This window comes from Puntigrus tetrazona, chromosome 9 (assembly GCF_018831695.1).
Source record: "Puntigrus tetrazona isolate hp1 chromosome 9, ASM1883169v1, whole genome shotgun sequence".
Classification (NCBI taxonomy): Eukaryota; Metazoa; Chordata; class Actinopteri; order Cypriniformes; family Cyprinidae; genus Puntigrus; species Puntigrus tetrazona.
In genome coordinates, this window is record NC_056707.1 from 12,588,020 (window position 1) to 12,615,300 (window position 27,281).

At 37.9% G+C, this 27,281-nt stretch overlaps 1 protein-coding gene across 1 annotated transcript in view; it reads left to right on the forward strand.

Annotated features, from left to right (window-relative positions):
* The window catches only part of dnah7 (dynein, axonemal, heavy chain 7), a 56,964-nt gene that overhangs the window by 25,561 nt on the left and 4,122 nt on the right, over window positions 1–27,281 (forward strand). The window contains exons 35-63 of the mRNA XM_043248928.1: window positions 825–956; window positions 2,140–2,361; window positions 3,514–3,711; window positions 5,538–5,693; window positions 6,022–6,190; window positions 6,519–6,645; window positions 6,719–6,938; window positions 7,015–7,887; window positions 8,371–8,600; window positions 8,760–9,090; window positions 9,489–9,835; window positions 9,922–10,102; window positions 12,013–12,198; window positions 13,918–14,081; window positions 15,623–15,777; window positions 16,578–16,768; window positions 18,266–18,399; window positions 18,617–18,952; window positions 20,518–20,644; window positions 21,234–21,428; window positions 21,547–21,639; window positions 22,036–22,212; window positions 22,370–22,531; window positions 22,663–22,863; window positions 22,988–23,149; window positions 23,964–24,149; window positions 25,369–25,506; window positions 25,608–25,838; window positions 26,582–26,734. Of these exons, the coding sequence (XP_043104863.1) occupies window positions 825–956; window positions 2,140–2,361; window positions 3,514–3,711; window positions 5,538–5,693; window positions 6,022–6,190; window positions 6,519–6,645; window positions 6,719–6,938; window positions 7,015–7,887; window positions 8,371–8,600; window positions 8,760–9,090; window positions 9,489–9,835; window positions 9,922–10,102; window positions 12,013–12,198; window positions 13,918–14,081; window positions 15,623–15,777; window positions 16,578–16,768; window positions 18,266–18,399; window positions 18,617–18,952; window positions 20,518–20,644; window positions 21,234–21,428; window positions 21,547–21,639; window positions 22,036–22,212; window positions 22,370–22,531; window positions 22,663–22,863; window positions 22,988–23,149; window positions 23,964–24,149; window positions 25,369–25,506; window positions 25,608–25,838; window positions 26,582–26,734 (6,177 nt within the window). The remainder of the gene's footprint in view (window positions 1–824; window positions 957–2,139; window positions 2,362–3,513; window positions 3,712–5,537; window positions 5,694–6,021; window positions 6,191–6,518; window positions 6,646–6,718; window positions 6,939–7,014; window positions 7,888–8,370; window positions 8,601–8,759; window positions 9,091–9,488; window positions 9,836–9,921; window positions 10,103–12,012; window positions 12,199–13,917; window positions 14,082–15,622; window positions 15,778–16,577; window positions 16,769–18,265; window positions 18,400–18,616; window positions 18,953–20,517; window positions 20,645–21,233; window positions 21,429–21,546; window positions 21,640–22,035; window positions 22,213–22,369; window positions 22,532–22,662; window positions 22,864–22,987; window positions 23,150–23,963; window positions 24,150–25,368; window positions 25,507–25,607; window positions 25,839–26,581; window positions 26,735–27,281) is intronic.

Here is a 27,281-nt window from a genome sequence, read left to right on the forward strand (position 1 = left end):
CATCATTAATTAAATTGATATTAAATTGCACATTCATATATTGTTTTTCGTCCTGTGTAAATCACTGACAAATTATTTCACTAAGTTCCCTATTCTCTTAAGCTTAGGATGATACAAGACCCTGCAACTTTGCACTGGTTCCTAATTACCGGTAGCTTTGTGGTTTCTTTTGTGATGATGACTGTAGATCATCCCTTAACTAATATTATATTTTCTTCAAACTTCCTGAGTATTTCCTGTTTGCCCCCTGTCTTTTTCCTGGTCTTACTAAAATTTAGGCAAAGCTAGAAGAAACATTTCTGACCTCTTTTCATAAAAATGCAACTATACTACAGAAATGGCATCCATTAGTCTTTATATGACATTATTATTACTCTGGAAGTAATAGGAAATTCTTACATGGTCTCAATTAACCACATTACATACAGCATTTTCTTTCCTAATAATCACATGCTTCTGCAATTAGGAGCTCTTTTGTGCTTTCATGCATGCATTGTCCTCAGAATGGGATAAAGCACTAATTATGTGCTTTCTTTTTTAACTGCTACTTTTCCTGTCAGTTCTGTTTTGTCTCTTAAGGCTTACAGTACACTTTGATTAATACAGTTTTTGTCAGACAGTCTAGCACTTTATTCCACTCATTTAACCGCTACATTTTCTTCACAACTTTGTTTGTCATTATTTATTCTCTCTGCAAAACAAAATCACAGCATTTCTTGCAAAGCTTTAAGACAGTTTTGCCCAGTATAAATGGCATACCACTAATCATCTAGCCACAGGTTCTTGGTTCGGACTAATGGGGTGTGTTTTGTGTGGGCATTCAGGAATTATCTCCTACGTCCAACACAAGCCTGGTGAGGTCTCTGATGAATCTGATGGACTGCATGATGGATGAGTTCAGAGAGGAGAGCCAGATAAAGGGGATGAGTGAGAGAGATGTGTGCTCCTGGCTTGAGGTAAGGAGATAAAAAGTAAAAAAGATGAATTGTGGAATGTTGGACACTCAACGCTTGCAGCTTTCCCTGTGTAGCTGAAATCAATCCACACTTCTGCTGAGCCTGCACTGAGGCGGCTCACTAACAACTAAGCAAAAATTTCTTGAACGTAGTAGTAATGTCCTAGCAACCATACACATTACACTGCAGCATGAAGGTTTGTTTTACATAGGCACCACTTCCATTTTCATTAGAAAATGTCAAAATCTAATTGTGATAAATTTGTATGTGCTGGAGCTTTAATATGTTTTAATTATTTAAATATATCTAATCCATAAAGAGGGTGTAGAAAGTTGCCATATACTGGATATACTGTAGTGTCCATATCTCATAGTACTCATCTTTTCATTTCACTTTCATCTCACGCCTAATGAATTGAAACATAGCTTGCTTAATATTCATCACAAGCATGTACATTTTTTCCAGTTTGTGTGATCCACTGCCAATTTTTCATATTAATAGTTTCTTCTATTAATCTTAGCTTTAGTGACCTGAAAGGTCATCTCTTAAGCCAAAGGCAACTTTTGCCACTTTTTTTTGTTGTCTGAAGTCTGTCAATACCGTCTGCATTTCTCCTCTAAAGGTAATAATCTTTCTCCACCTGCTCCTCTGAGACGAAGATCATATCAGTAGATCAAAAACTGCCAACCTAGATGGAGAGTCTCATTGATTAGCCGGTATAGGATCAATGCTTAGAAAGTCTCCCTCCTCCCAGATAGGAATGACTTTATTTGCTTCCTCCTAGTTGGTCATCAGAGTATTGCACATTCTTAAAGCTTTTTTTTTGTTTATGCAAAAGAGCACAAAGCATTTCGCCCCAAATCAATGGCGGCTGTGTTTGTATAGATTGTCATTGCTGCTGCAGATTGATCTAAAGGTGCAATTTAGTTTGTAAAGGAATATTTTTGAATAATTGATTGGATTAGTAGCTCTGGGAAGGTCAGCAGTGGGTCGTAATGATTCAAAACTTCAATGGAGGAAGTAATGATTTCGAAAATGCATTAAAAACTCAATGTATGATACCTAAAAATGGGCTTATTAGTGGTCAACATTAAGATGAGATGTTTGTTAGTCAAAACAAAGCACCACTAGCTTTGACCTCTCCCACTCCATTAAAACATTGTTTTTATTTCTTTTTGTATAGGGCATCTTTGTTTTTTGCCTTGTGTGGTCAGTCGGGGCCAGCTGCACTGAAGCAGGAAGGGTAAAGTTTGATGGCTTGGTGAGGGAGATGCTGGCAGGTGGCCTTAGTGAAGAGATGCGCACACGCCATGGAATCCTGGAGCACGTGGAGCCTCCTGCCAAGCAGCTGACGGTGCCTTTACCCACTGAGGGCACGCTCTATGAATACTGCTTCCTCAAAGAGGTCAGGGCGTTTCTTCAACACATTTGGGCGGATATGTAGAGAGAAAAAGACTGAGCTCTTTTGGAAAGTTTTTTTTCCTATCCTAATTTTTAGGGGGTAATTAGTTAGCTGACGTGAAATACTTTTTGGAAGTTGATGTTGCACTCAAACTAAATCTATTTATGCATGCATCTAAACAACATTCTATTAATAATTACTGTACATTCATCTTTTCTTCAGTCCCTATATTATTTCCATTTAGAATAAACCATGGTTAATTCGTTATATAAATAATCAAAATGTAGTAACAAATTATGGGAACAAAATGCACACTTTCCCTTATCAGTTTACATATAATTTAAATGAAAGCCCATTTATGTGTTATTTCACGTAATAAACAGTTACATATTTCTATATATGTAAATATTATTAAATCTTGTATCTATAATACCTGTGTTACATATAATTATTCTTACGTTTCCATTTCTGCTGCTTCTTAAAGATGTTTGTTGGTTTTCTAGAAAGCAGTTGTACAATTCTAATATCCAGCCTGATTTAGTATTAAAATGCCACCTTGGCTAGCTCTGTATTTAGAATACATACAAAGTGTAAAATCAACCACTTAATTCCTGGAGCTTGAGGCATGTGAATTTGATTATTTGTATTTTTCGTCCTGAAATCCTAATAAGCAAATTCACTCTTTGCCCAGGAAGCACACCCTCCTCATCCTGAATGAGGTAATCTGTCTTATTATTTGTTGTAAATCACAAGCTTTATCTCTGTGTAATAAAACTTCAGGCATAACCTGGACTAATTTGCCAATTTCATGCCTCATTAAATGCTGAAAATGTCATTTATTAGAGAAGAAATGGATTATCCATTGCTTACATTTTTCTGCTCTAGATAAAAGCCTTTTTTCTGAACAGACAAGACTATGAACAAGCCCATTCTTTTGTGGTGTATGTAAGACTTCTACAAAGAGTGCACCATGAACAAATTTCAGTGGGTGTCATGATGGTGGAATTGAAAACAATGCAGTGTTAATACCCTACAATGTCTTTTAAGGCACGCAGAAGGACAGGAAAACAAAACACCATAAAAGCTAACAAGAAGATTTATTGGAATTGTTATTCATTAAATAATGTTTTACATGAACAATGATACTCTAACCAGGGCCCAGGCAGATGGGAGTTGTGGACTGAGAAGCTGAAGGCTTTGCCCCCCATCCCCAAAGATGTGCAGTTCAACGAAATAATTGTGCCTACGGAGAACACTGTACGCTACACTGCTCTCATGAAGCTGCTCATCACTCATCAGAAACCCACTGTCTTTGTCGGTCCCACAGGGACTGGCAAGAGCGTCTACATTCTAGTGAGTGTTTCAGGTTTTTTTAACCACCATGAATATCAGTCTACCAATGACTCTCCAGTCAGGAATATATTTAGAGTAGGGCTGTCATTCTGTTAAAATTGTTATTGAAATAATTACATGATGTGCTCATTATTTAATCAAAATAATTGAGCACATGCAGCAATAATTTGCTAATGAAATATTAGATAAGAATGAATAGACAATGTCTGTCTAATTGTGTATGAGTAAAGGGCAAGAGTTTATATGCTAATTCCTAACACTTTTTTATGCTAAATTATGAAATTAAGTTTAACACATTAAATTGATTCTACTAGTTTAGAATATTTTATGCCTTCTGTAATATATTTTAAAGTTAACGATTCATACTCAGTTCAGCATTAATTAACTATGTTTCCATTCAAAGTGGCACATTTAACATATGCATAAAATTTGTATCAGTAGTAATAATGTGGCTCTTTTTGCCTACATAATGAAGGCAAAAAGAGCCAGGTGCCAGGTGAAACGCAATAGCAAACGTTGTCAGTGCATCTTGCTTTCGGATGCCTGATGTTTGGGAATGTAGTTATGGGAGGTGATCATACCAAATTGTTTTGATGACCCAGGCATTTTTAAATTATTAAAATAACTCACTGAGACATGCTGCTTATGTAAAGAATAATATAAAAGAGGTTTACTATGTATTATGCATTTATTCAGGATTTGAACTGTTGTCATTTGCCCTCTGAATGAAAAATGTACAACTAGACAAATGTCTCATAAAGGTGTCTGTTGCCTTTTGGTCTTATATAAGCTCACCTATTTCAGCAAGTTCCACTGGTGCCCCCGTCCAAAGGAAAATATGTGCATGACGATCTGTCTCTACCTACCTACCACATTGCCCAGCTGAGCACGAAACCTCTAACATGATCTTGAATGTATATGCATTGAAGGATGACTAATGATAGATTAGTCAATTGTTTGAGACCCACTGTGGCCCAGTGTGCATCCCTGCCCCCTTTCCACAAATGTTGAACATACTCAGTTCTCTTATTTTGGCCAGTGACACTGTTAGAAAGCCAAGCAGTTTCAGCATTATGCTTTTTGTTTTAAATGCACAAAATCTCAGCTATCACAACGGTGATGTGTGCCAGACCGGATACCCTTTAATAGGATTCCTTCATTCTTTCTAGTCACTTACCCACTCGCTTCATAGGTTCTCACTCTGCGTTTTCTTCCTGTTTAACGTTTTCCTAATTTCCCCCTTGTGATTCTTTGGCAAAATTTTGAAGGACTGCATGTTTTGAGTTTGAAATGCCTGCAGGTGCCGATGACTTCATCACTCTCATTTAGAACATGAATATTAAATCATCATTCTTCACACTCTGCCACATGGCTCTTTCAGAGTTTTAAGGAATGAAAGAGATTGTATGTGTCAGGCTTAAGTGGAACAACTCACAGGCTCCTCAAACTATAATGAATGAGGTCTCTCTGAAATGTGCATATATTTACATTAATTAGTTGACATGTGGCTGTTTCATAATAAGAGCTTTCATGTCGGTTGTTGATTTTCATCCTTTAGGTCAACTGTTAAACTATAAAGAGATGTAATTCATCCATATTGAAATGTTTTTAGCACACATTTAGATGTTCAGTTTGCTGGCTTCTCACTTATTTGAAAACTGTGTACAACTTACAGCATCTTTTAAAAAAGGTAGTGACAGGCTCACAGTAGAAACAGTTTTCTGAACACTTCTAACACAGTTGAAAAAAAAAAAAAAAAAAAAAAAAAGTTTGATGCAACATCTGTGCTAACTAGAGCTAATTAAGTGTCTCCAAATCTCCCACAGGACTTTTTGCTGAATCATCTGGAGAAGGATGTGTACAGTCCTCTGTTGATCAACTTCTCAGCCCAAACAACAGCAGCACAAACCCAAAACATTATTATGTCTAAACTCGATAAGAGAAGAAAAGGAGTATTTGGCCCTCCTCTGGGAAAGAAAATGGTATACTTTAAGCATCGTTTTATTACCCTTTTGTTATTGGAGTAGTTATGATTGAATCTCAATCAATTTTTACTTAAAGGATCCTTCATAGAATTCTAAAAGCTATTTATGAAAATAATTTGTGCCTAAAATTCTAACTACAAAGTGAAAAAGAGTTCCTAATTGCCTCTAAATTAAATGGAAGAAATTTAATTTACAAGTTCACTTATATTTAATTGCCATTAATAGCACATTATCTTACAGCATTCAAAATTACATCAACATTAATATAAAAAGTTATTCCTGTCATTTTTTTTGTACTTTTTTGCCTTTCAATTTCTTTGATTAGGTGGTGTTTGTAGATGATGTGAACATGCCAGCTAGAGAAACGTATGGAGCCCAGCCTCCAGTGGAGCTCCTGCGTCAGTGGCTTGACCACTGGAACTGGTATGACATGAAGGACTGCTCCATGATCAATTTAGTGGACATCCAGATCATGTGTGCCATGGGTCCGCCTGGTGAGTTTATGTCATTTCATGATGGGTTTATGTCATCAGAGCAGCGTTAAGTCAGTATAGCAAGCCAAAATTGCTTTGGAGAATATACATTGTAGACATGAACAGACATTGGGGATAAACCATGACAATAATAAAGATAATAAAATAGTATAAACCACATAAATCAAACAAGTTTACCATTACTGGCATTACAAAGCAAATCATAGTTGTATGCAACTTTGAGATACTTATTTTATTTCATAGAATGCAAGCCTGATATGATAGGATGAACCAACAAGTGAATAACAAATCTGCTTTTACATGTCATCATGTTCATTGTCACGTGCAGGTGGGGGAAGGAACCCTGTGACTCCTCGATTTTTACGTCATTTTAACACAGTGACCATTAATGAATTTGATGACAAAACCATGTTCACCATCTTTTCAAGAATTCTTGACTGGCACCTGACCATCAGGTAAAACTATACCAGTGTGTTTAATAAATAAATTCATTTGTTAAATAAATTTCCTGTTTTTACCTGCTTTCAGATTCCCATTTCCCAAACCGTTCGCCGGCATCACCTCTCAGATCATCAGTGCCACCATGTCTGTGTACCAAGAGGCCACTAAAAACCTCCTACCAACCCCGACCAAGTCCCACTACCTTTTCAATCTTCGAGATTTTTCCCGTGTCATCCAGGGGATTTGCTTATCAAGACCCGAGACTGCTGATGATCCTGCAGCCATAAAACGCTTATGGGTGCATGAGGTAGCTCAATTTAATATCATAACTGTCATATCATAACTAGAGTGATAAACTAATGCAGAATATGCCTGTCCTGCAGGTGCTGAGGGTGTATTATGACCGCTTAGTACATCCTTCTGATTGTGCATGGATGGTGGGCTTCCTGCAAGAAGTATCCAAGTCTCACCTGAAAGAAGACTTCTATCAGCTCTTCAAGCATCTGGACAGTGATGCAGATGGGATTGTAACTGAAGATGACCTTCGAAGCCTCATGTTCTGTGATTTTCACGACCCTAAGGGTGAGGACCGCAACTACCGTGAGGTGGGTGACCCTGAAAAACTCCGTCAGGTGGTGGAGACTCATCTCGAAGAGTACAACAATATCAGCAAGGCTCCCATGAATCTTGTACTTTTCCGGTTCGCCATTGAACACGTATGTCGTATCTCCCGGATTCTCAAACAGCCCCGTGGTCATGCTCTCTTAGTAGGAGTTGGAGGGAGCGGCCGACAATCATTGACACGCTTGGCCGCTCACATGGCAGAAGCCGAACTCTTTCAGGTGGAGATTTCCAAGAGTTATGGGGTTACAGAGTGGCGTGATGACCTCAAACTCATCATGCAAAAATCGACATCTGGGGAAACTCATGGAGTCTTCCTTTTTACAGACACCCAAATTAAGTTGGAGTCATTTTTGGAGGATGTGAGTAACCTGTTAAACACTGGCGAGGTTCCCAATCTTTTTGCTGTAGATGAGAAGCAGGAGATATGCGAGCGCATGCGCGTCTTGGACCGTCAGCGTGAACGTGATAAGCAGACGGACGGCAGCCCACTGGCTCTCTTTAACATGTTTTTGGAGCGCTGTCGCAGTCAGTTGCACGTGGTACTGGCCATGAGTCCTATTGGCGACACCTTCAGAAGCCGCTTGAGACGTTTCCCTGCTCTCATCAACTGCTGCACTATTGACTGGTTTCAGGTTGGTGTGAATGTGAATGGTTTTTTTCACCTAAATCAATACACAACTGATAGCCAATCATAGCAGTGGCCGATTTCTTTCACATTCTGATGTGGGGGCTCCAACAGAACAGAAGATAGCTTATCGTTGATGTATTTTGTTGTAAAACCCTTGATAACATTATAAGTGCACCTCAGAGAACAGTACAAAAAAAAACAAAGGCAGTTCGTGACCATGTTGAAGTTTAGGTAATTTTGTTGTTTTTTGTCATTTTTATTAGTTTTAGTTTATTAGTTAATTATTACTGTTTTAATTATTTAGTAATTCTTTATTTATTTTATTTAGAATAATTTTTATGGTTTTAGTTTTAATTGACAATAATACTTCTAATGGTTCTGTATTGACTTTACCTCCTTAAAATATTACATAAATGTTAAACAAAAATTTTAAACAAATTGTTTTGATGGACTGAATAATTATTTATGTTTACTTATGTTCCCTAAGAGCTGGCCAGAAGATGCGCTGCAGGCTGTGGCGTCTCGTTTCTTGGAAGATGTTGAAATGACAGACACTGCTCGTGAAGGCTGTATCAGCATGTGCAAAAGCTTCCACACATCTACCATCAATCTCTCTGCATGTTTCCTTTCGGAGCTGCAACGCTACAACTATGTCACACCAACCTCCTATTTGGAGCTCATCTCTATGTTTAAGCATCTACTCCAGGGAAAAAGAGCGTAAGTCATCCTGCTTAAAGACTTTAAATTAGAATGACTGACTGATTAGATTTGAATAATTAGGTGCCATATTTGGCATGAAAACCCTTTCTATGATAAGCATTTATATTTTTTTTCACCTGTGTTGATGATGTAGTTATTGCTCTCTGTTTGCTTCAGAGAGGTCATGAAGCTAAAGAGTCGTTATGAGGTCGGTCTCGAGAAGTTGGAATCGGCTGCCACTCAGGTGTCCACAATGCAGGTTGAGCTGGAGGCCCTTCAGCCTCAGCTGCGTGTGGCCAGTAAAGAAGTAGAAGAGATGATGGTAGTCATCCAACGAGAGTCTGTGGAGGTGTCCAAGACCGAGAAAGTGGTCCGTGTGGATGAAGCAGAGGCTAATGAGCAGGCAATGGCTGCCAAGGCCATTAAAGATGAATGTGACGCCGATCTGGCAGTTGCTGTGCCCATTCTGGAAGCTGCATTGGCTGCTTTGGATACTCTCACCACACAGGTTGGAGGAAACTACAACCGACTAATTATTGTTTACGATGCATACAAAATGTTTATAAGCTCTCAGATTGTTTTTGGCCAAAGAAACACATTCTAGCATGAGTTAGAGAGTAAAATTTTCATTCACTCAGTCTCATATCAAAACCTGTATTTTTGCTGTGGAACACGAATTTTTTTTTAGAATATATTTGTTTGTGTTTCACAAAAGAAAAAAAAATGCAGCTTTACAGTGGCATGAGTTTGAATAAAAAAAATACCTGAATTCTCATTTTTGTTTAAACTATCACTTTATGTAATAAACACCAACAGTGTGTCCTGGTGACTTGATGAATGTTCTTACTTTTTAAAATACTGCATAGTGCCAATATCCAATAAATCAATCTGTGTCATACTCTGTAGGATATAACTTTAGTTAAATCTATGAAGAATCCTCCAGCTGGTGTCAAGCTGGTGATGGAAGCCATCTGCATCCTGAAAGGCATAAAACCAGACCGTATCCCAGACCCCTCAGGCTCTGGCAAGAAGGTGGAGGACTTCTGGGGCCCAGCAAAAAAACTGCTAGGAGACATGAAGTTTCTCCAGAGCCTTCATGAGTACAATAAAGACAATATTCCAGCCAACTACATGAGCGTCATTCGCAACAAATACATCACCAACCCAGACTTTGTTCCAGAGAAGATCCGCACGGCCTCTGCTGCTGCAGAGGGGCTCTGTAAATGGGTTTGTGCCATGGACTCCTACGATAAGTGAGTTATAGCTTAACGAACAAAAGGTGAAAAAATGTTTATTAAATGTTTTACATTTTATGGTGCAAACTTCTTTTTCTTCACAGAGTAGCAAAGGTAGTGGCCCCTAAGAAAGAGAAGTTGGCACTTGCAGAAGAGAAGCTGAAGGTGGCCATGGAGAGCCTCCAGAAGAAACAGGCTGCTTTGAAGGAGGTCCAGGACAAATTGGCCAAACTACAGGAGACACTGGAAGCCAACAAGAACAAAAAGGCTGACCTTGAAAATCAGGTAAGCAAACGACAATAGTCACAAAAGAGGTTACGCAAGAATCTGACCATCAATACACGGTTGGCTACTTTTCCTGAAGTCTTGCGTATTACACCATGTTCAGCTATTTTTTTGGTGACATTCTTTGTAACCTCCGGTGTGGCCCAACCCTGTTAAAATGTCTGCTCTTTGCTGGAAGTTTGTTTATTCAGGAATTTAGTTTGTGTTTTTACATCAAGAGGAGTTGAGGGAATGTTTTCCTTTTCTTCTTTGTTTACTTTCCTTCAGATCATTTTATGTTCCAACTTTGAAGTTGTAAGAGTGAAGCCTTTGTTTCTAAACCCACACAGAAAACACACAGGGGCACATGCACACGCACACACACACACACACACACACACACACACACACACACACACACACACACACACACACACAGTGTTCTCATTTGTCTGTAGAGACTGCCTGTCAGTTTAGCGCGTGTTTGGGTAAACCAAGCATCACCAAGGCCCTTCTGCCGTTTTCTGCCCTATTTCACTTCCTTTCATGTTCCTTCTTCTTTTTTCTCCCCTTTTCTCCATGTTTGTAATTCAGGTTGTCTGTTTTCCCTATTGGAGGGTAGAAATTGTTTATGCCATGCTCTCTCAAGCATGGCCAGAATCAAGGCACTTGAATGCACTAAGGCAAACCTGTTATGCTGTTCCTGAAGCTCCACTGGAACGGTCTCTTTTAAATTGTTTTCTCACTTTGGGATACGAGTTAGAAAGAACAGGAATTATGGAGGAATTCATCTCAAAGAGCATGAAGTGTCATGCTGCCGGATGCAGCAGTGTCACAAAGAATTAGTGAAGTACCGTCACGGGAGTGAATAAGATGTTTGGATTGTTCAGTGATTGTGCTGTCAGCTTCGGGCCCAAGCACTGAGCTCCCATCACTCTCTGCAGTAGCTGCGCAGGCTCACTCTGTCATTTCTAACAAAGACTATGTTTCTCTGGTGCCAAACTGGGGGTTTAAAGATCCATTTTACTGTAATGATGAAAGAGGGCCCGGGCTAGTGGATCAGACATTCAATTAAATGCTTTATTTACAAGGATGTTTGTGTAGTAAACATTCATTTATGGTCACAAATGTTTTATATAAATGCAGTCATATCTGATCATCTTTTTCTAAACAGTGCGAATGGCCGATTATCTTATACAGATAATATCTCATATATTATAACAAATTGTTCAACCTCGTCATTATACATCCCTATCATTGTACATTCTACTTTATACTCTTCAGTGCTTTGATACAATCTCTATCGTTAAAAGCGCTATATAAATAAAAATGATTGATTGAAATGATATAGAGAATACAGATGACAGCCACCCTTAACCTGCTCTGTCTTTAATGCCAACACCTGTTTTAGCATGTTTTTAAATGATCTCATAATATAAGGACTTAATTGAAACTGGCCTTTAGTCAATATCGTACACATCAGGGAATATGTGTTATATACACTATGGATCAAATATGTATAAAAGCAGTAACAATTGCATTCAATAACTGCTTTCTTTTTAAATATATTCTCTGCTGGCAAATATGAATTTTCATCGGTCATCAATTAAAAAACAAACAAAAACATTCTTAATATGCTGTTTTACCACTCAAGTTTCTGATTATTATCAGTGTTAAAAACATTTGTGCAGCTCTCAGTAATTTTGTGGAAACGATTATCGACATTTATCGACTGTTGAATAAAGAGTTTAAAAGAACAGCATTTATTTGAATTGAATATGTCTTTATTATCAAATTACTGTGCCCTTGCTGAATAAAAGCATACATTAAAAACTTGACTAATTAATGTATATCTGTGTAACTGACTATATATCTTTCCCGCTACCATGCATCCTTTAGTCTCCTCATTTTCTTTTTTGTTTCTTCTGTAGGTGGAGTTGTGCAGTAAAAAGTTAGAGCGTGCAGAGCAACTCATTGGTGGGTTAGGAGGAGAGAAGACCCGCTGGAGTGAGACAGCCTATAACTTAGGTGAACTCTACAACAACCTCACTGGAGACATTCTCATCTCTGCTGCTATAGTGGCCTATCTGGGTGCCTTTACTTCCAGTTTTAGACAGGTGTGCCACCTCATAAAACAGCCATGTTCTTATAAACCCACATTCTTCTTCATATCTTAACAGATTTTAAAAAAAGGTGCTAATTAAAATTATTTTCAAAGGGGGAAGTCATTGAGCTGAGACATTTGCATTTACATATATAATCTAGTACATTTAAACTTATTAGATTTTTTTGCTTATTGTAGTGCTTTAAAACGATTATTTATTATGATGAATTTCATCCAAAATAAGTGTTTGTTTACATTATGTATGTATACTGTGTGTTTTTATTATGTATATATAAAAAAGCACACATACATTATATATTTTGAAAATATTTATATTTATATATTTGAATTCTTATATTTTATATGTAAATATATTTCATATATTATCAACATATTTTTCTTAAATATAAAGGTGCGTGTGTTTATATTTATATAAACATAAAAATATGCACACTATGCAGACATATTATGTACACAAAAGTTATTTGTGTACATAATTGTGTACATAAAACATTTATTTTGGATGTGATTATTTGTTTGACAGCACTAGTTTATTTATTTATCTTTTGAACTGTCATGTCATTTAAACACAAATATGCAAAGATTTAGATATTAACCCCTTGAGCTCTGCTGCATTTTTTGGGATTTTTGCATACCTGAATTTAAAATTGTAGAGTAAATGGATGAAAATATTGTTTTAAAATATTGTCCCTTAATGGCAAAGGTGTGACTGCTGTCTAAATGCTCCAGGGAGTACGCAACTGTAAAAAGTTTGAGAACCACTGCTCTAAGAGAACCACTGTTCTCTATTCTCCTATTTTTGAAAGATCAGACATACACAAGTTAAATTTTGTAACACAAAACTATTTTAACACATGGGTTAATTCATAATTGTTATTATATTTGCTTACAATCCAATGTGATCCAACTGTGTATGAAGCTAGCTTTTTGTTCAAACATATAGCTAAATGTTTCAAAATCATGTCGGTATTTTACAGTGTAGGAGAGAGTCTATACTTAACACTGAAATACATATGGGAGAGGGATTGTCTGGCACAACTGCATTTGACACCTAACCTTGAGCCTTGTTTGCTTTTCCATTACATTTGAGTCTAAGCACTGTAACATGAGTGAAATTCATATTCATATTCAGTACAGTTTATGCGTCTCAGGTGGAGCAGTATTACAGTGTTTTTGATATCCTTCTATAGCTATTATTTGTACACATTTGCCCCTGTCAGCTGGTTACTCTTAACAGCAGAGCAGGGTCCATAAAAAATGAATGAACTCCGTGAAAACACTTTGTACAATACCAGGTATTGCTATGGTGAGTTTGAAATAGCACTCAGGGAACAGGGAGTAGTTTCACTTTAATATTTCCCCCTCTGTGAAAGCAATATCTTTTCTCCCAGAAGAGGGTCTTTTTATATAAGCTTTTGTGCAGGTACATGACACACAGCTTATTACGTTTGTGTGCAGTAAGTCTTTATTAGATTTAAACCGAAAACAAAGATATCGAAACGATAATAGTACTGTCCACAATACCAGTATTAGGTTGAAACCAGCAGATGAGGTTGGATCTATGGATCTGTTTTTTCAAATAGGATTAAAACTTCTTACATTTCTCAGTGGGCCTTCCAGCGGTTGTTTCTGGATCAGACTGTCTTAAAGCAGCTGTGATCATGTTATCTTTCTTGAGCCGTGTGCCAGTTTCTGTGTCTAACATCTACAGCGAGCTACAGAGGAATGGATTGACACGTGTAAGACAACAGGAATTCCCTGCTCCAAGAACATGTCACTGATGAACACCCTGGGTGAGCCGGTGAAAATCCGCAGCTGGACCATTGCTGGCCTCCCTTCTGACAGTTTCTCCATTGACAACGCAATCATCATCTCGTGAGAGTTTTCTGCCAATATTTTCTTCATTTAAGTTTGACCATTTAGATTTTAATGTGTATTAAATATTATATTATTAAATATATTTTGAAATACTTTTTGTTGTTAGTTTAAGATTTAGGAAACCATAAAGTTTTAAACCATATTTATGTTTTGAGATTTATTCTAGCATTATTTAAATGCAATTTTGATTAAACATAGCAGTAATCTCACTATTTTCATTAATCAGTCACTGTTTTAAACTTATTTCTGATTAATTCTGATTCGAACGTTTAATTAAAACTTAAAGAAAGTACATATATGCACTCTTTTTTTAGCTGACAAAATACTTTTGCATTGTATATTACAATTGACATAGCGGTAAGCCCCTCCCCTCGAACGCAGGTGAGCCAATGGCAGTTGAGTATCAGTTGCATGAAGAGTGGAACTCGGACATGTGTAGGTTTCAGCGCCATAAAGAAACATTGGAAAACAAAGTGTCTGGGGTATTTGTAACACTGATTCCAGGTATCCTGAGATGATAGGCAATATAATTTATTGTATTCCATGTCCTGAATCTGAACAAAACAGAGCAAAATGTCCTTAGGCATTCAACCTCAATCTAAATGAACACAAAATGTTAATTTTCTGTCTGTCATCTGCTGAAGCAGAACGTTAATGTCTTGTGCTTCAGCAAGGTCTCTGGTTAAAACTAGACATTAATGTATGTGAGCCCATCCAAATGTACAAACCTAAACAGCAGACTATTCTCGCATTTCACTGTCTCTTCATATTAAACTGGCTAAATGTACATTCATTTAATCGTACCCTCAATACATGATCATCGGTGTTCGTGATGACCAACTGTAATATGAGGCTTCTCTGCTTGCGTGGTACAAGGTTTTCACACTGCAGCTGTCATTGAGACAGTGAGCTACTCTATTTTGTTTGTCTGAGGGGGCAACTGTAACTAAGGGGGGTGGGGCTTGCCAGGTGGAGGAATACCATTAAAGTAGAAATTGTTTTGGGTTTTTTTCATTGCAAAGAGATACCATATTTGTCACTTTTACAGAATCTGCAAAATATATTTCCTGATCAGGAAAAAAAAACTGATCAAAAAGTGTAATCAAAAAGTAAATTTATACAAAAACAAAGGGGAACGTAGACACAATATTTATAAATAAGCATAAAAAGGATCTATAACAACAACAGTTATGTACTCTATCCATTTAGACAAAATTCAATAAATATAGAAATTATTGATATATTGATATATATTGACACCTTGTCTATGTAAAGTACCTCAAAACGTGTGGTTAAAATCTTTTTTTTTCTATATCTTTCTAAAAACATAACATGATATTAGGACACCCCCAAAATGCGTGAAAATGGTTAGCACCCTGTGAGCTGCAATGTCTCCAACACTTTGAGTTGCCTAGGAACTAATTTTTCTGTTTTGGAGTATATTGTGATATTATGAGTTATTAGAAATTGTAAATGATGGAGGTGATTTGTCATGGCTGGAGAGCTCTTGTTTGTAAAGGATTCTTGTTTTTCTGCAGTAATGGGAGGAGGTGGCCCCTAATGATCGATCCTCAGGGCCAGGCTAACAAGTGGCTGAAGAACATGGAGAAATCCAACAGTCTCCACGTCATCAAGCTCAGTGATGCTGACTTTGTGCGCACATTAGAAAACTGCATCCAATTTGGCACTCCAGGTGATAAACACTGACTTTACAATTTACCATGACAGCTGTATTCAGAACTGCAAATAAATCTTACATTTATAATGCTTTCAGATTAATAATATACTCATTGTGTGGCGTTATCAAACAGCGCTGTTGATAATCAAGCTGCTTTTTCCCCATTTTGATAAAATTAAACTTAAAAATCAATCAAGGAAGAAACAACAGCAAACATTTCTCTCAGGGTGCAATACCAGTATTTCTCCCCAGGGGTCCCCCTCCACCATGGAAAACAAGCACAAATCACCGATCCAAACCAGTGAATGTTACCTGTTGATAAATGCACACATTCTCTGTCTTTCCCTAGAGCAGAATCGGTTCCTTGTACATTACACATTAAGCCAGAAAGCACAATTTCTGTCTAATTTTACACTCCCAGGGGTAGACCCGAAATACAACATGAGATGCGCAAATGAGCCAAGTAATCTAGCCTTAGGTGCCTGTGTCTTCCATCCTCATCGGTGCTGCTCTAGGATGAAAAGCAGCTTGTGTAGGCAGGCCAGTGGTTAGCTGTCTCAGATGGACTGTTTTGTTACCATTCTCCTCTAGGAATTGCAATGAGTTTATTTATGAATTTCTTTTTGTTGTTGTTGTTGTTCTGCTACACTATTTGAGTTCCCACTTCCCCTGACTGTTTTTCTGTGAGTGTGTGTGTGTGTGTGTGTGTGAGTAGGTCAAATAAATGCTTGTGCAGATCTCAGTTTTTGTTTTGTTTTGTTTATTGAAATTTCAGTTTGGTTGAATTGTAATCATTCATCTCTTGTGTATTATAGTGTTGTTGGAGAATGTAGGGGAAGAACTGGACCCTATACTTGAGCCCCTGCTGCTGAAACAGACTTTTAAACAGGGTGGCAGTGTCTGCATTCGGCTGGGCGATTCCACTATTGAATATGCTCCAGATTTCCGGTTTTACATAACAACCAAGCTACGAAATCCACATTATTTACCTGAGATCTCAGTCAAGGTGAGTCTGCTTTGCTGAAAAACACACATGGATACACTCAAATGTTTGTCTGCTTTAAAACAAAGGTCATATAATAATGTATCATCTATATAAAAACATGATGTTAGTCACACTGTATCAAACATGCAATTAATCAAACACCTTAGCAAACACTTTCTGACATGTTTTTACGGGATGGATGAATAGACCCAGATTGGTACACTAATCCAAAATGTACGATATCATTCAAATGTTTGTGGTTGATCTAATTTATTAATGTTTTTGAAAGAACATTACAAGTCTGTCATGCTTAACAAGGCTGCATATATTTTACAAAAATACAGTAAAAAACTGTAATATTGTGAAATATTGTTACAATTCAAAACCCTTCTATTTTAATTTATTTTTTTTTGATGACAAAGTAGAATTTTCAGCAGAATTATTTTCAGCCTTCAATTTCACGATTCTTTAGTAATCATTGTATTGAATTTTTAAGTGTTCAGTTCTGTAAATCTTTGTGTATTTAAAAGAATTGATCAATCGGGTCTCCACTGCTTCACAGCATCATCCCATAAACCTTGGGCTTCTATAAACATGTCCCCTTATCTATCTCTATTCATACAGAGAAAAACAGTTCATAAAAACCCACAAGCATGAGATTTACCATGAGAACAATTAAAATTAAAAAACATAAACATAAAAACATAACACCCACAATCTACATGTGATGATCTGATAGTCTTTTTCAAATGAGCTAAAAGTTTCTCAGTCCATTACATGAACCCTGCTTTGATTTAGTTTTAATTATGCTGTTTTTGTCACTTAAAACATCTAGCTATATCAATAGAACATAACCTGTTCTACCATAAACTCATAAACATGCACATGGAAAACAAGTTTTACAGCTGAACTTTGTCTTAAAGTGCTACAGGCGGTCTACATGAACAGTGGCTAAAATAAAAGGGCAAATATGTAATTTCTTTGCCACTAGGGTCACCAAATTTCAAAGAGGTTTTCTGAACACTCCCTTAATCTGACAAATAGTCATGGCCTAAACACATTAGTCAATGTTACTGTGTCAGGCTGGTCTGGATGCTTGGAAAAAAAAATACCTGGAGCTGTTTCCTTTACAACTACCAAAATGAGCCTGAGATTATATTTTCCTTTTAGGACGAGCGTGTAGTGTTCACAACAGGATAAAACAGATGATATTGTTGTAGAAGATGAGGATTACCTTTCCTCATAGCACAAAATGTGTTGCACTGCAGACTCGCATGTGTCTTAGCCAGTAATAAAAGAAATATTAGGCCTGATATTAGCAAGCATTTCTCAATCTCATTTAAGATAGTTCTGTGGCTGGTTATGCCATATCCACAAAATGAATCTGTAAGCTTGAAAAAGAACCTTATGATACTCTAATAAAAAAAAAAAAACCACAAGGGTCTGTTCTCATTAAAAATAGGATTCTAAGAAAAGTCGCCTCCAGCACTGTCAGTGTTTCGCTCCTGTTCTGTTCAGGTGACCCTGTTGAACTTCATGATCACCCCAGAGGGGATGCAAGACCAGCTGCTGGGCATTGTGGTGGCCAGAGAGAGACCTGACCTTGAAGAGGAGAAACAAGCCCTCATCGTACAGGGAGCTGAGAACAAGAGGTACCACCCAGAAACACAATTAACCTGACAGTTTAGTCCTGTGAGTTCCTTGCTTAAAATATTGTCTATAAAAGCAAGACAAGTTGAGTAAATAATTATCTCCTTATGAAGTGAGGGCAAAGTGCAGCATGCAGTGCAGTAATGTAAAAAAAAAGCAAGCAGCTATAGTACATTTGTGTGTGTTTAACCATGTACTTTCTCTCTCTTTTCTTTGTAGACAGCTGAAAGAAATAGAGGATAAAATCTTAGAAGTGCTCTCTTCTTCAGAGGGGAACATTTTGGAAGATGAAACTGCCGTTCAGATCCTCTCATCTTCTAAGGTTCTGGCCAATGAGATCTCTGAAAAGCAGGCCATTGCCGAGGTTACTGAGCTGAAGATTGATCAGACACGCTTGGGCTACACCCCCATCGCTGTTCACTCTGCTATTTTGTTTTTCTCCATCGCTGACCTGGCCAATATCGAGCCCATGTATCAGTACTCTCTAACATGGTTCATCAACCTCTTCATCCTGTCCATTGATAATTCCCCAAAAAATGACGTTCTCGAACAAAGGTACTCTGTCACTACAGATATTTCATTTAAATCACTGGACACTTAGATAGTTTCAAAGAAACAAGGTCATACAGATTTTGGAATGAAAAGATGCTTAGCAAATGATGAAAGAACATTCATTGTTCAGTGAACTAACCATTTAAAGTCCGGCTGAAATCAAATTGGATGTCTTTTGGGTGTTAGTATCAGTATGTTAGTCTTAAGGTTATCTATAAGCCTGTGTGCTCCAAAACAGTGTAAGCGTTTAAAACTTGCAGTTCCATCACTTCTGCCAAAACGGATCAATGATTATTTTGACGTCACCTTGTACCTCAGCTTCTCATCGAATCTTCTGACCAATCAAATGCTCTCGGAAGCACCCGTCCCCTACACTATAAATAGATGCTGAAGCTGTGGCTCAGATCGGTCACTTGTTCACATTGTTAATATTTCTGTATGGTGAATGGCACATAGTGCACAATGTAAGCGACAGGGAACGATTCAGGCGATGTAAATATGCTTTCAATTGGAGCAAATGGAGACGGGGTTGTATGATATTTCAAGGCACTTCAGTAGACCTTTAAAACCATTACATTTTCCACAGACTATCTCTGATATGGGTTCTGTGGTATACTGGATATCTTGCATGGTAAGGCTTTTTTACAAAATGATGTAAAGACATTGTTTCCCTGTATGACTATTTACCATCAGCACCGTCTTACTAGGACAGTATGGCATTCTGATGTGAGTTTGATAGCTAAGAGCTGTGGGAATACTGTGACACTTCAGCCCAGGGCAGAATCCTCTGGTTAAAAGAACACAGTGCCAATTCTCTAGAGGACAGAGATACCAAAATCAGATCTCTGAAACTTAAGAGAGTGCATTTTAAAACTCTTCTACAGTGGAAGCAGTAAAGTATTTATTTAAAACTTTGCAGTTTTGAAGTATTAAATAAATGTGTTTAAGATGGCATTCACAAAATATGTAGTTTAGTGATTCTCAGCCTGGCGACAGGGACTCACTGGGGAAGTGTTTCTCAACCTATTTGACTCCAGGCCACCACACTGTCAATAGAAATATTCAAAGGTCTCATGACTTTTTTACATTTTTATTTGTGATTTATTGGATAAGGATTAGTTTTTTCACTGTTTCACCGAATACAGAAACTGCTTTAAAAAAATTATAACATAATCCTAATTAAAATGTAATAACATAGAAAACGGACAACAATTTTTTGTGTTTGTTTATTTTTATTACAGCAGAAGTATCAGAGATACATACTGTATAAACCTAAACAGGAGGCCTTGGAGTAAAAAAATACAACCCCTCATCTACAGTCAATGGGCTCCAATATGATGATTATAAAAATGTAAAATCTATAAGGATTTTGCTAAAAAAACTATTGATGATAGAAAGAATTAGGAGAACTTTTATAGCTAACATAATTATACAGGTATGACTAGCAGTAGACTAAAAATGTGTATCACAGGTTCAGTTTACATCAGATCATTGTAATGTTTTCTTTAGATGCTTTCAAAATGCTTCTCAATGAACTGTTTTCTGACACAGTTTCTCTGTATATTTAGACTCCAGATTCTGAAGGACCATTTTACATACTCGCTTTATGTCAACGTATGTCGCTCTCTGTTTGAGAAGGACAAACTGCTCTTCTCCTTCTGCCTCAATGTCAACCTACTTAAACACAACAAGCTTGTGAGTAACTGCCTTCACTCGCACACAGCTGTGATTTATTGAATCAATAAGATAAGGCAGGACAGTACTTCATCTGATAAATAATAGTAAGAATGAAGAGGTTACTCTCACACAAGGCCTCTTAAGGTTAATGACTTGCATGTATATGTCTGACAATGTTTATATCATCCCTGTTTTAAATGATCCTGCAACATTCCAACAGTCCACATAAACATGAGTTTAACCAGTTTAATCGAAGTTTAAGTGATTTATAATGTGTTCTCCACACTGTCTCTCCTTGCCTGAGCTGCTACACAACTTCCAAGTGTCTATCATCTATTTATTGTGCTGTCAGTAGTTTTGTCAGCTCCTGAATCAAGTGGTGTGGGGGTGATGCACCAGTACATTTATTTTCATAGACTGTGGTTTTCTGGCGGCAACTTTAAGACTCATTCACTGTTACGATGTTCTTTTGAGTTGGATATTTAATCAAGCACAGCTGCTGAAAAACAAAGTGTGTCAAAACTAAGGGAAGGAGAATTTTCATTGCAAATGTAACAATGGCATTATGCATGAACAATTTTCCACCTTCTGTTCCTTTCTCTTTCAGGTGGATGAGAGAGAATGGCGTTTTCTCCTGACAGGCGGTGTGGGTCTGGATAACCCTCATTCAAACCCCTGCACCTGGTTGCCCAAGACATCCTGGGATGAGATCTGTCGATTGGATGAGATGGAGCGCTTTAAAGGCCTGCGGAAAGACCTGGCTCGACTCCGGGAGGGCTGGAAAGAGGTTTACGATAGCAAGGTGCCATTGAGATTAAGCACACACTATTTCTTTCCTGCTCAGCGGTGTGAAATGGACAGGGGAAGTATGAAAGGAACACCAGATTTTTCATTTTATGGTCTGTGTATGTGTTCTGCAGGACCCACACCACACTACTTTCCCTTCAGAGTGGCAAGAGAAACTAGGACAATTCCAGAGGATGCTGGTTATAAGATGCTTACGGCCAGACAAGGTAAGGATCTTTCTATTACACCTTGGATGGGATCAGGAAATAAAAAGCACTGGAATTCTATTTAAATTTAATTAACCAATTATACATCAGACATTAGTAAGAATTCATACTTTTATTCAGCATAGATGCAATACTTTGATCAAACTTGAAAGTAAAGACATAATGTTACAAAATATTTCAGTTTCAAATAAATGCTGTTCTTTTGAGCTTTCTAAGAATGCAATGCAATAATAAGAGCTGTTTCTTGAGCAGGAAATAAGCATATTAAAATGATTTCTAAAGGATCTTGTAACACCGCAGCCTGGAGTAAAGGCTAATATGTGTGTTTTTTTCTCTTGTGTGAGTACTCAGAAAGAATTCACATTTGTGCTTAGACCTTGTCTCTATCCCTCTCAGATTGTTCCCATGGTTCAAGAGTTTGTGTCAGACAATTTAGGACAGCAGTTTATTGAGGTGCCACCTTTTAATTTGGCCACAGCTTTTGCCGACAGTCACTGCTGTGCTCCACTCATCTTTATCCTATCTCCGGGATCAGATCCCATGGCAGCACTGCTCAAGTTTGGTGAGGAACAGGTATGGACACTTAAGAACGTTCTCTATAGTTTGGTCTGTATTATTCTGTAACAATGCTGGGTTTTTTTTGCATCTGTAATGTTTTAAGAGCTTTGGTTCATTATGTGTGATATCTTGTGTGATGGGTGATGCACACAGTGTTTGCCTTGTTGTTTAGGGTTTCACAGGCAACAGACTGACCTCCCTTTCTCTGGGGCAAGGTCAGGGCCCCATTGCCATGAGCATGATTGAGACTGGCGTCAGGGAGGGAACCTGGGTGGTTTTACAGAACTGCCACCTGGCCACCTCTTGGATGTCCACCCTTGAGCGTGTTTGTGAGGTAGTACATGAAAGTAGATGATCCAAACGTGATGGGATGGTAGTTGTTCACAGTCAATGTGTGCATGTCTGCAATATTAAGCAAGGTCCACCAGCAGAAATACACTGAAGCAGCACTTTAATTTTCTGCAGGAGCTGAATCCAGATACCACTCACCCAGATTTCCGCTTGTGGCTGACCAGTTACCCCTCTCCCAACTTTCCTGTGGCTGTACTGCAAAACGGAGTCAAAATGACCAATGAGGCCCCCAAAGGGCTGCGCTCCAACATCATCCGTTCTTTCTTCATGGACCCCATATCAGACCCTGAGTTCTTTGACAGCAGCTCAAAGCCAGTAGGTCTTTCACAGATGGATATTTTAAACGCTCCCAATATGATGCATATCCTTTGATGATCTTTATGTTTATTTTTAACATCGTTATTTGTAAGACAAGTGTCTTCTGTATGTGTGTTTTCAGGCCGTTTTTAAAAAGCTGCTGTTCAGCCTGTGCTTCTTCCATGCCTTGACCCAGGAGAGGAGAAAATTTGGTCCTCTAGGCTGGAACATCCCCTATGAGTTCAACGAGACAGACCTGCGGATCTCAGTCCAGCAGCTACAAATGTTCTTGGACCAGTATGAGGTGAGATCACACGTGTACCTGTCTTGTCTTTGTATTTACACACAAACAAATTTGTTTTTACTGTTCTTGAAACACACACACGCGCAATCTTCACGTCACCTTCTTCCTTTTCATGCTTTCCAGCGCGCCCCTTTAAACCACCTCTAAAAAAAACGTTCTTGACATTTTCCCAACTTCAGAGGAGCACTCCTCATACTTCCCTTCCTCCTTTCAAAACAAGCAGACTGCACAAACTGATCAAGAGCCTCCCTGAATGCTCTGACATTTCTCCAGTGCTACGGAGTGCCACCCACTGCATTAGCAAGGGAAATTTCAACAGGAAATGTCACAATCCTGCCACTCCTCTGTCCATCTTTTCATATCCTGCCTGAAGATCGTTATATTGAACCCACCAGCCTGACACGCACCTCCACTTAATAAAAAAAGAGCCTTTGTTGAGTGGCCATGCTTTTAAGACATGTGAAAAGGTTGCTGTTGGGATTTTCTTGTCTTTTTTAAAGCAATCTTTAGGGTGAAAAAGTTGGGGCACAGCCCTCACCTGAGATAGCAGTGTTAGTGTTATGGTCAAAATGATGTAGCCACACTATTCAAAATGAAACTAAATGCCACTTATGATGAGAAAAAGGTGAGTCGTAATCATGAGGACTTTTTACTGACTTACAAAAAAGCTTCATCATGAAAGTGGGTTCTGATTTTGATTACGTAATCTGACCATCCTCACACAGTTTCTATCCACTATGTTATGTATAGTTAATATTATGAACTTTAGTATTAGTTAAATGTTAATTGAACTTGTATTGTTTGTTCCTACTAGGAGATCCCTTTCGATGCTCTTCGCTACATGACAGGAGAGTGTAACTACGGAGGTCGTGTCACAGATGACTGGGATCGCAGGACCTTGCGCACAATCCTCTCCATCTTCTACACCCCCGAGATCATTGACAACACTGATTACAAGTTTGACCCTAGTGGACTGTATTACTCACCACCAGAAGGAGATGTAAGACACACTATGTTCATCATATTTAGTCTGTCATATTATATGTGTATTTAAAAGTTTAAGGTTGGAAAGAATGTATTTTTCTGAAGGATGTTTCTTATGCTCATCAAAGTTGCATTTGTTGAATCAAAAATACAACAAAAACATTAATATTGTACATCAGAAATTAAATGAACTGTTTTGATATATTTCTATTTTGATATATTTTAAAATGGAATTCATTTTTGTGATGGCAAAGCTGAATTCAGTCTTCAGTGACACATGATTCTTCAGAAATCATTCTAAATTTAAATATTTCTAAAAAGATCAATGTTGAAAACAGTCGCATCAAGTCAAAGATTATTCCTTAAGCACAAGAAAAAATACAATAAATATAGTACAAAAAGTCACAAGAAAACAAGAAAATGACACAAAAAGACAAGAAATATGAAAGAATAGCAGTATACTATTTAGTGGATTGAGCAGATTTTTGATTTGTTGGTTAAGTTATCAAAATAGAGAGCAGATTTTATAGCTCAAAAAGCTTGTCCGGTTCCAGAGGGGTTATGTCAGACAAAATTTCCACAGCTGACATTAAAAGCTAGTTCAATATTTCTGTCATATAAAATTCAAAGAGATTCTCCACAGAGATGAACACCAGAAACCAAACTGAACTAAGACTTCATTTTCCTTCCTTCATCATATTTCCTTCAAAGGAAGACCGTATACACCTCTGCAAGCTGAGGTTTCTCATTCAAAACAAAGCCTAAGAGGAAGCAATTATAAGAGAAAACAACAATTCCGGTCTTTGTACATGCTCAGTCAAGGTGTTTGTCAGCTCGTGGGTCAGAATCCCTCCTACATTATACGGTTGTGTTCAAAATGCCTACAGATATAATTGACTTTTGTAAACAAAAAAAACATGCATCTTTTGGAGAGGCATTGGTCTGCCTCTTTATAAAAGTTCTGAAAAGGAATTATGAGCTATAAGTTCAATAACTAAACTCAGCGGGTTGCTGCCAGTGGTGATGTCTGATTTATTTGCGAGCACATGTATAATCTATGCCCAATTTTATTTGGCATTTTCTCTCAAAATCTTTTATTCATGAATGTCATTTGCATAGCCATTATTATAAATGTCAGCAATCTCAAGGGTACCCTGTTTTAAGTGCATGCCATTATTTAGCATCGCCATCCTGGATTTAGTGTTGCATTAAGAAGCTGATTGTTTCCTTTTCAGTATAACAGCTACATCGAGTACACCAAGACACTTCCTCTAAATCCCTCACCTGAAATCTTTGGCATGAATGCCAATGCTGATATTACTAAGGACCAAGTGGAAACGCAGCTGCTGTTTGACAGCATTCTTCTCACTCAGGTGCATAAATACATTTCGATTAGTGCAAAGTAGCTAGTTTAAATCTCTCTTAATACTATGTTTGTAGTTTAAATTTGTTTTGCCATATTTCTCCCTCACAGTCCCGTTCTTCAGGTGGCAGCGCTTCGTCTTCAGATGACATGGTGTACGAGGTGGCTGCAGACATTCTCAATAAACTTCCTCAAGATTTTGATACAGATGCTGCAATGCGCAAGTACCCCACCAGCTACAACCAAAGCATGAACACAGTGCTGGTGCAAGAGATGGGACGATTCAACAAACTTCTCCAGACTATCAGGGATTCATGTGTCAACATCCAGAAGGCCATTAAGGTCAGAACATTGGCAAAACCACTGTGAAGGTTTAGCACTTTGATTATGTTTCCAAGTCTTCGTACTTCGTTAAACACATTCAGTTAGCTTTCAGCAGTATATTGCGGCATCACGTTTATTCTTTTGGAAAGTTGCATTTTATTCTGAAAGGCATGATGGTTTTGTTTGCATTGATCCATTTTTTTTACATTTGCACAAGCTTTGAATTACGCTACTATTTCCACACGAACCTTTATGTAGAAGCAATGAAAACTAAGAAAACTTTTTAAACATTCACTCCCTGCTGAAAGATACGAGGAAAATTCATTGTGCCCCAGGGCATGTCCTAATGCTGTGCACTCCAGCTGAGCCTCCTTGTCCTTTAGTTTGACTGACAGCTCTGATCCCAGTTAGCATTACCGCCCTGCGGGGGGAGATGGATGCATATACTGAGATCTGATCACAACCCTGGCTTTCATTTACACATTGTGAACCCTTATCCTATAATCTAACCCTAAAATAATCCCTTTATCTTTCCTGACTACAGCTTGATTTCTGCTCTGGAGGAACCTTTCTCCTTTACCCTTTCATTATCATTCATGATCATACATCTCTATACCACATCAAATACAAATCTTTGAAACCAGCACTTAAAAAGACATAAAGAAAAGGACAAGAAAACTTTTCCCTAGAAGAGAAAATGGCAATATGCTGTAAATACGACTGCGATGAGGAATGTGAAGAATTTGTGTGTCTGGGCATAGGGTCTGGTGGTCATGTCTGCTGAACTTGAGGAAGTTGTCAGCAGCATTCTGAAGGGTCGCATCCCTGCCATGTGGATGAAGAAGTCGTATCCCAGCCTTAAACCACTGGGAAGCTACATCAGTGACTTCCTTGAAAGACTCCAGTTTTTACAGGTAAACTCTGTAGTCATCAAGCATGAATGGTAGTTTACTTTTTTTATTGCACCATAATTTATACACCAGTGCGTTTTTGTTTTTAAACGCATAACTTGCTACGGTTACTCCTGCCGTTTACCCTGCTCCGGCAATTTTGACCCCCTGAAAATGGACGCTTGAAATTGCTGCAGAGCCCTTTTTAGTTTGATAACTCCAGGCTTTTATCTATCTTTCGAATTGATAGTTTACACATGAGGTCAAACCCTTTAAGGAACGCCCACCTGGAGGACAAAATGAAACTGCAGTTTTTTAAAAACACAGGTATTATAAGGTAAAATTCAGCAAGACCTTGATGTTGTATATTTTGTACAGAAAAGCAGATGAGGCAGAATAAAAATGCAACATGCAAAGTTTAACGTAAAGTGGTTTCCCATAAAAAAACGTTACAAGGAAAACATTGAACCATTAAGTGAATTGCGTTCATATTCCAGCTTTATCTGCTTGCCTATGTAAACTATGCATAATTAATACAGAGATTACTGGATTTGATATTTTATTATTACTG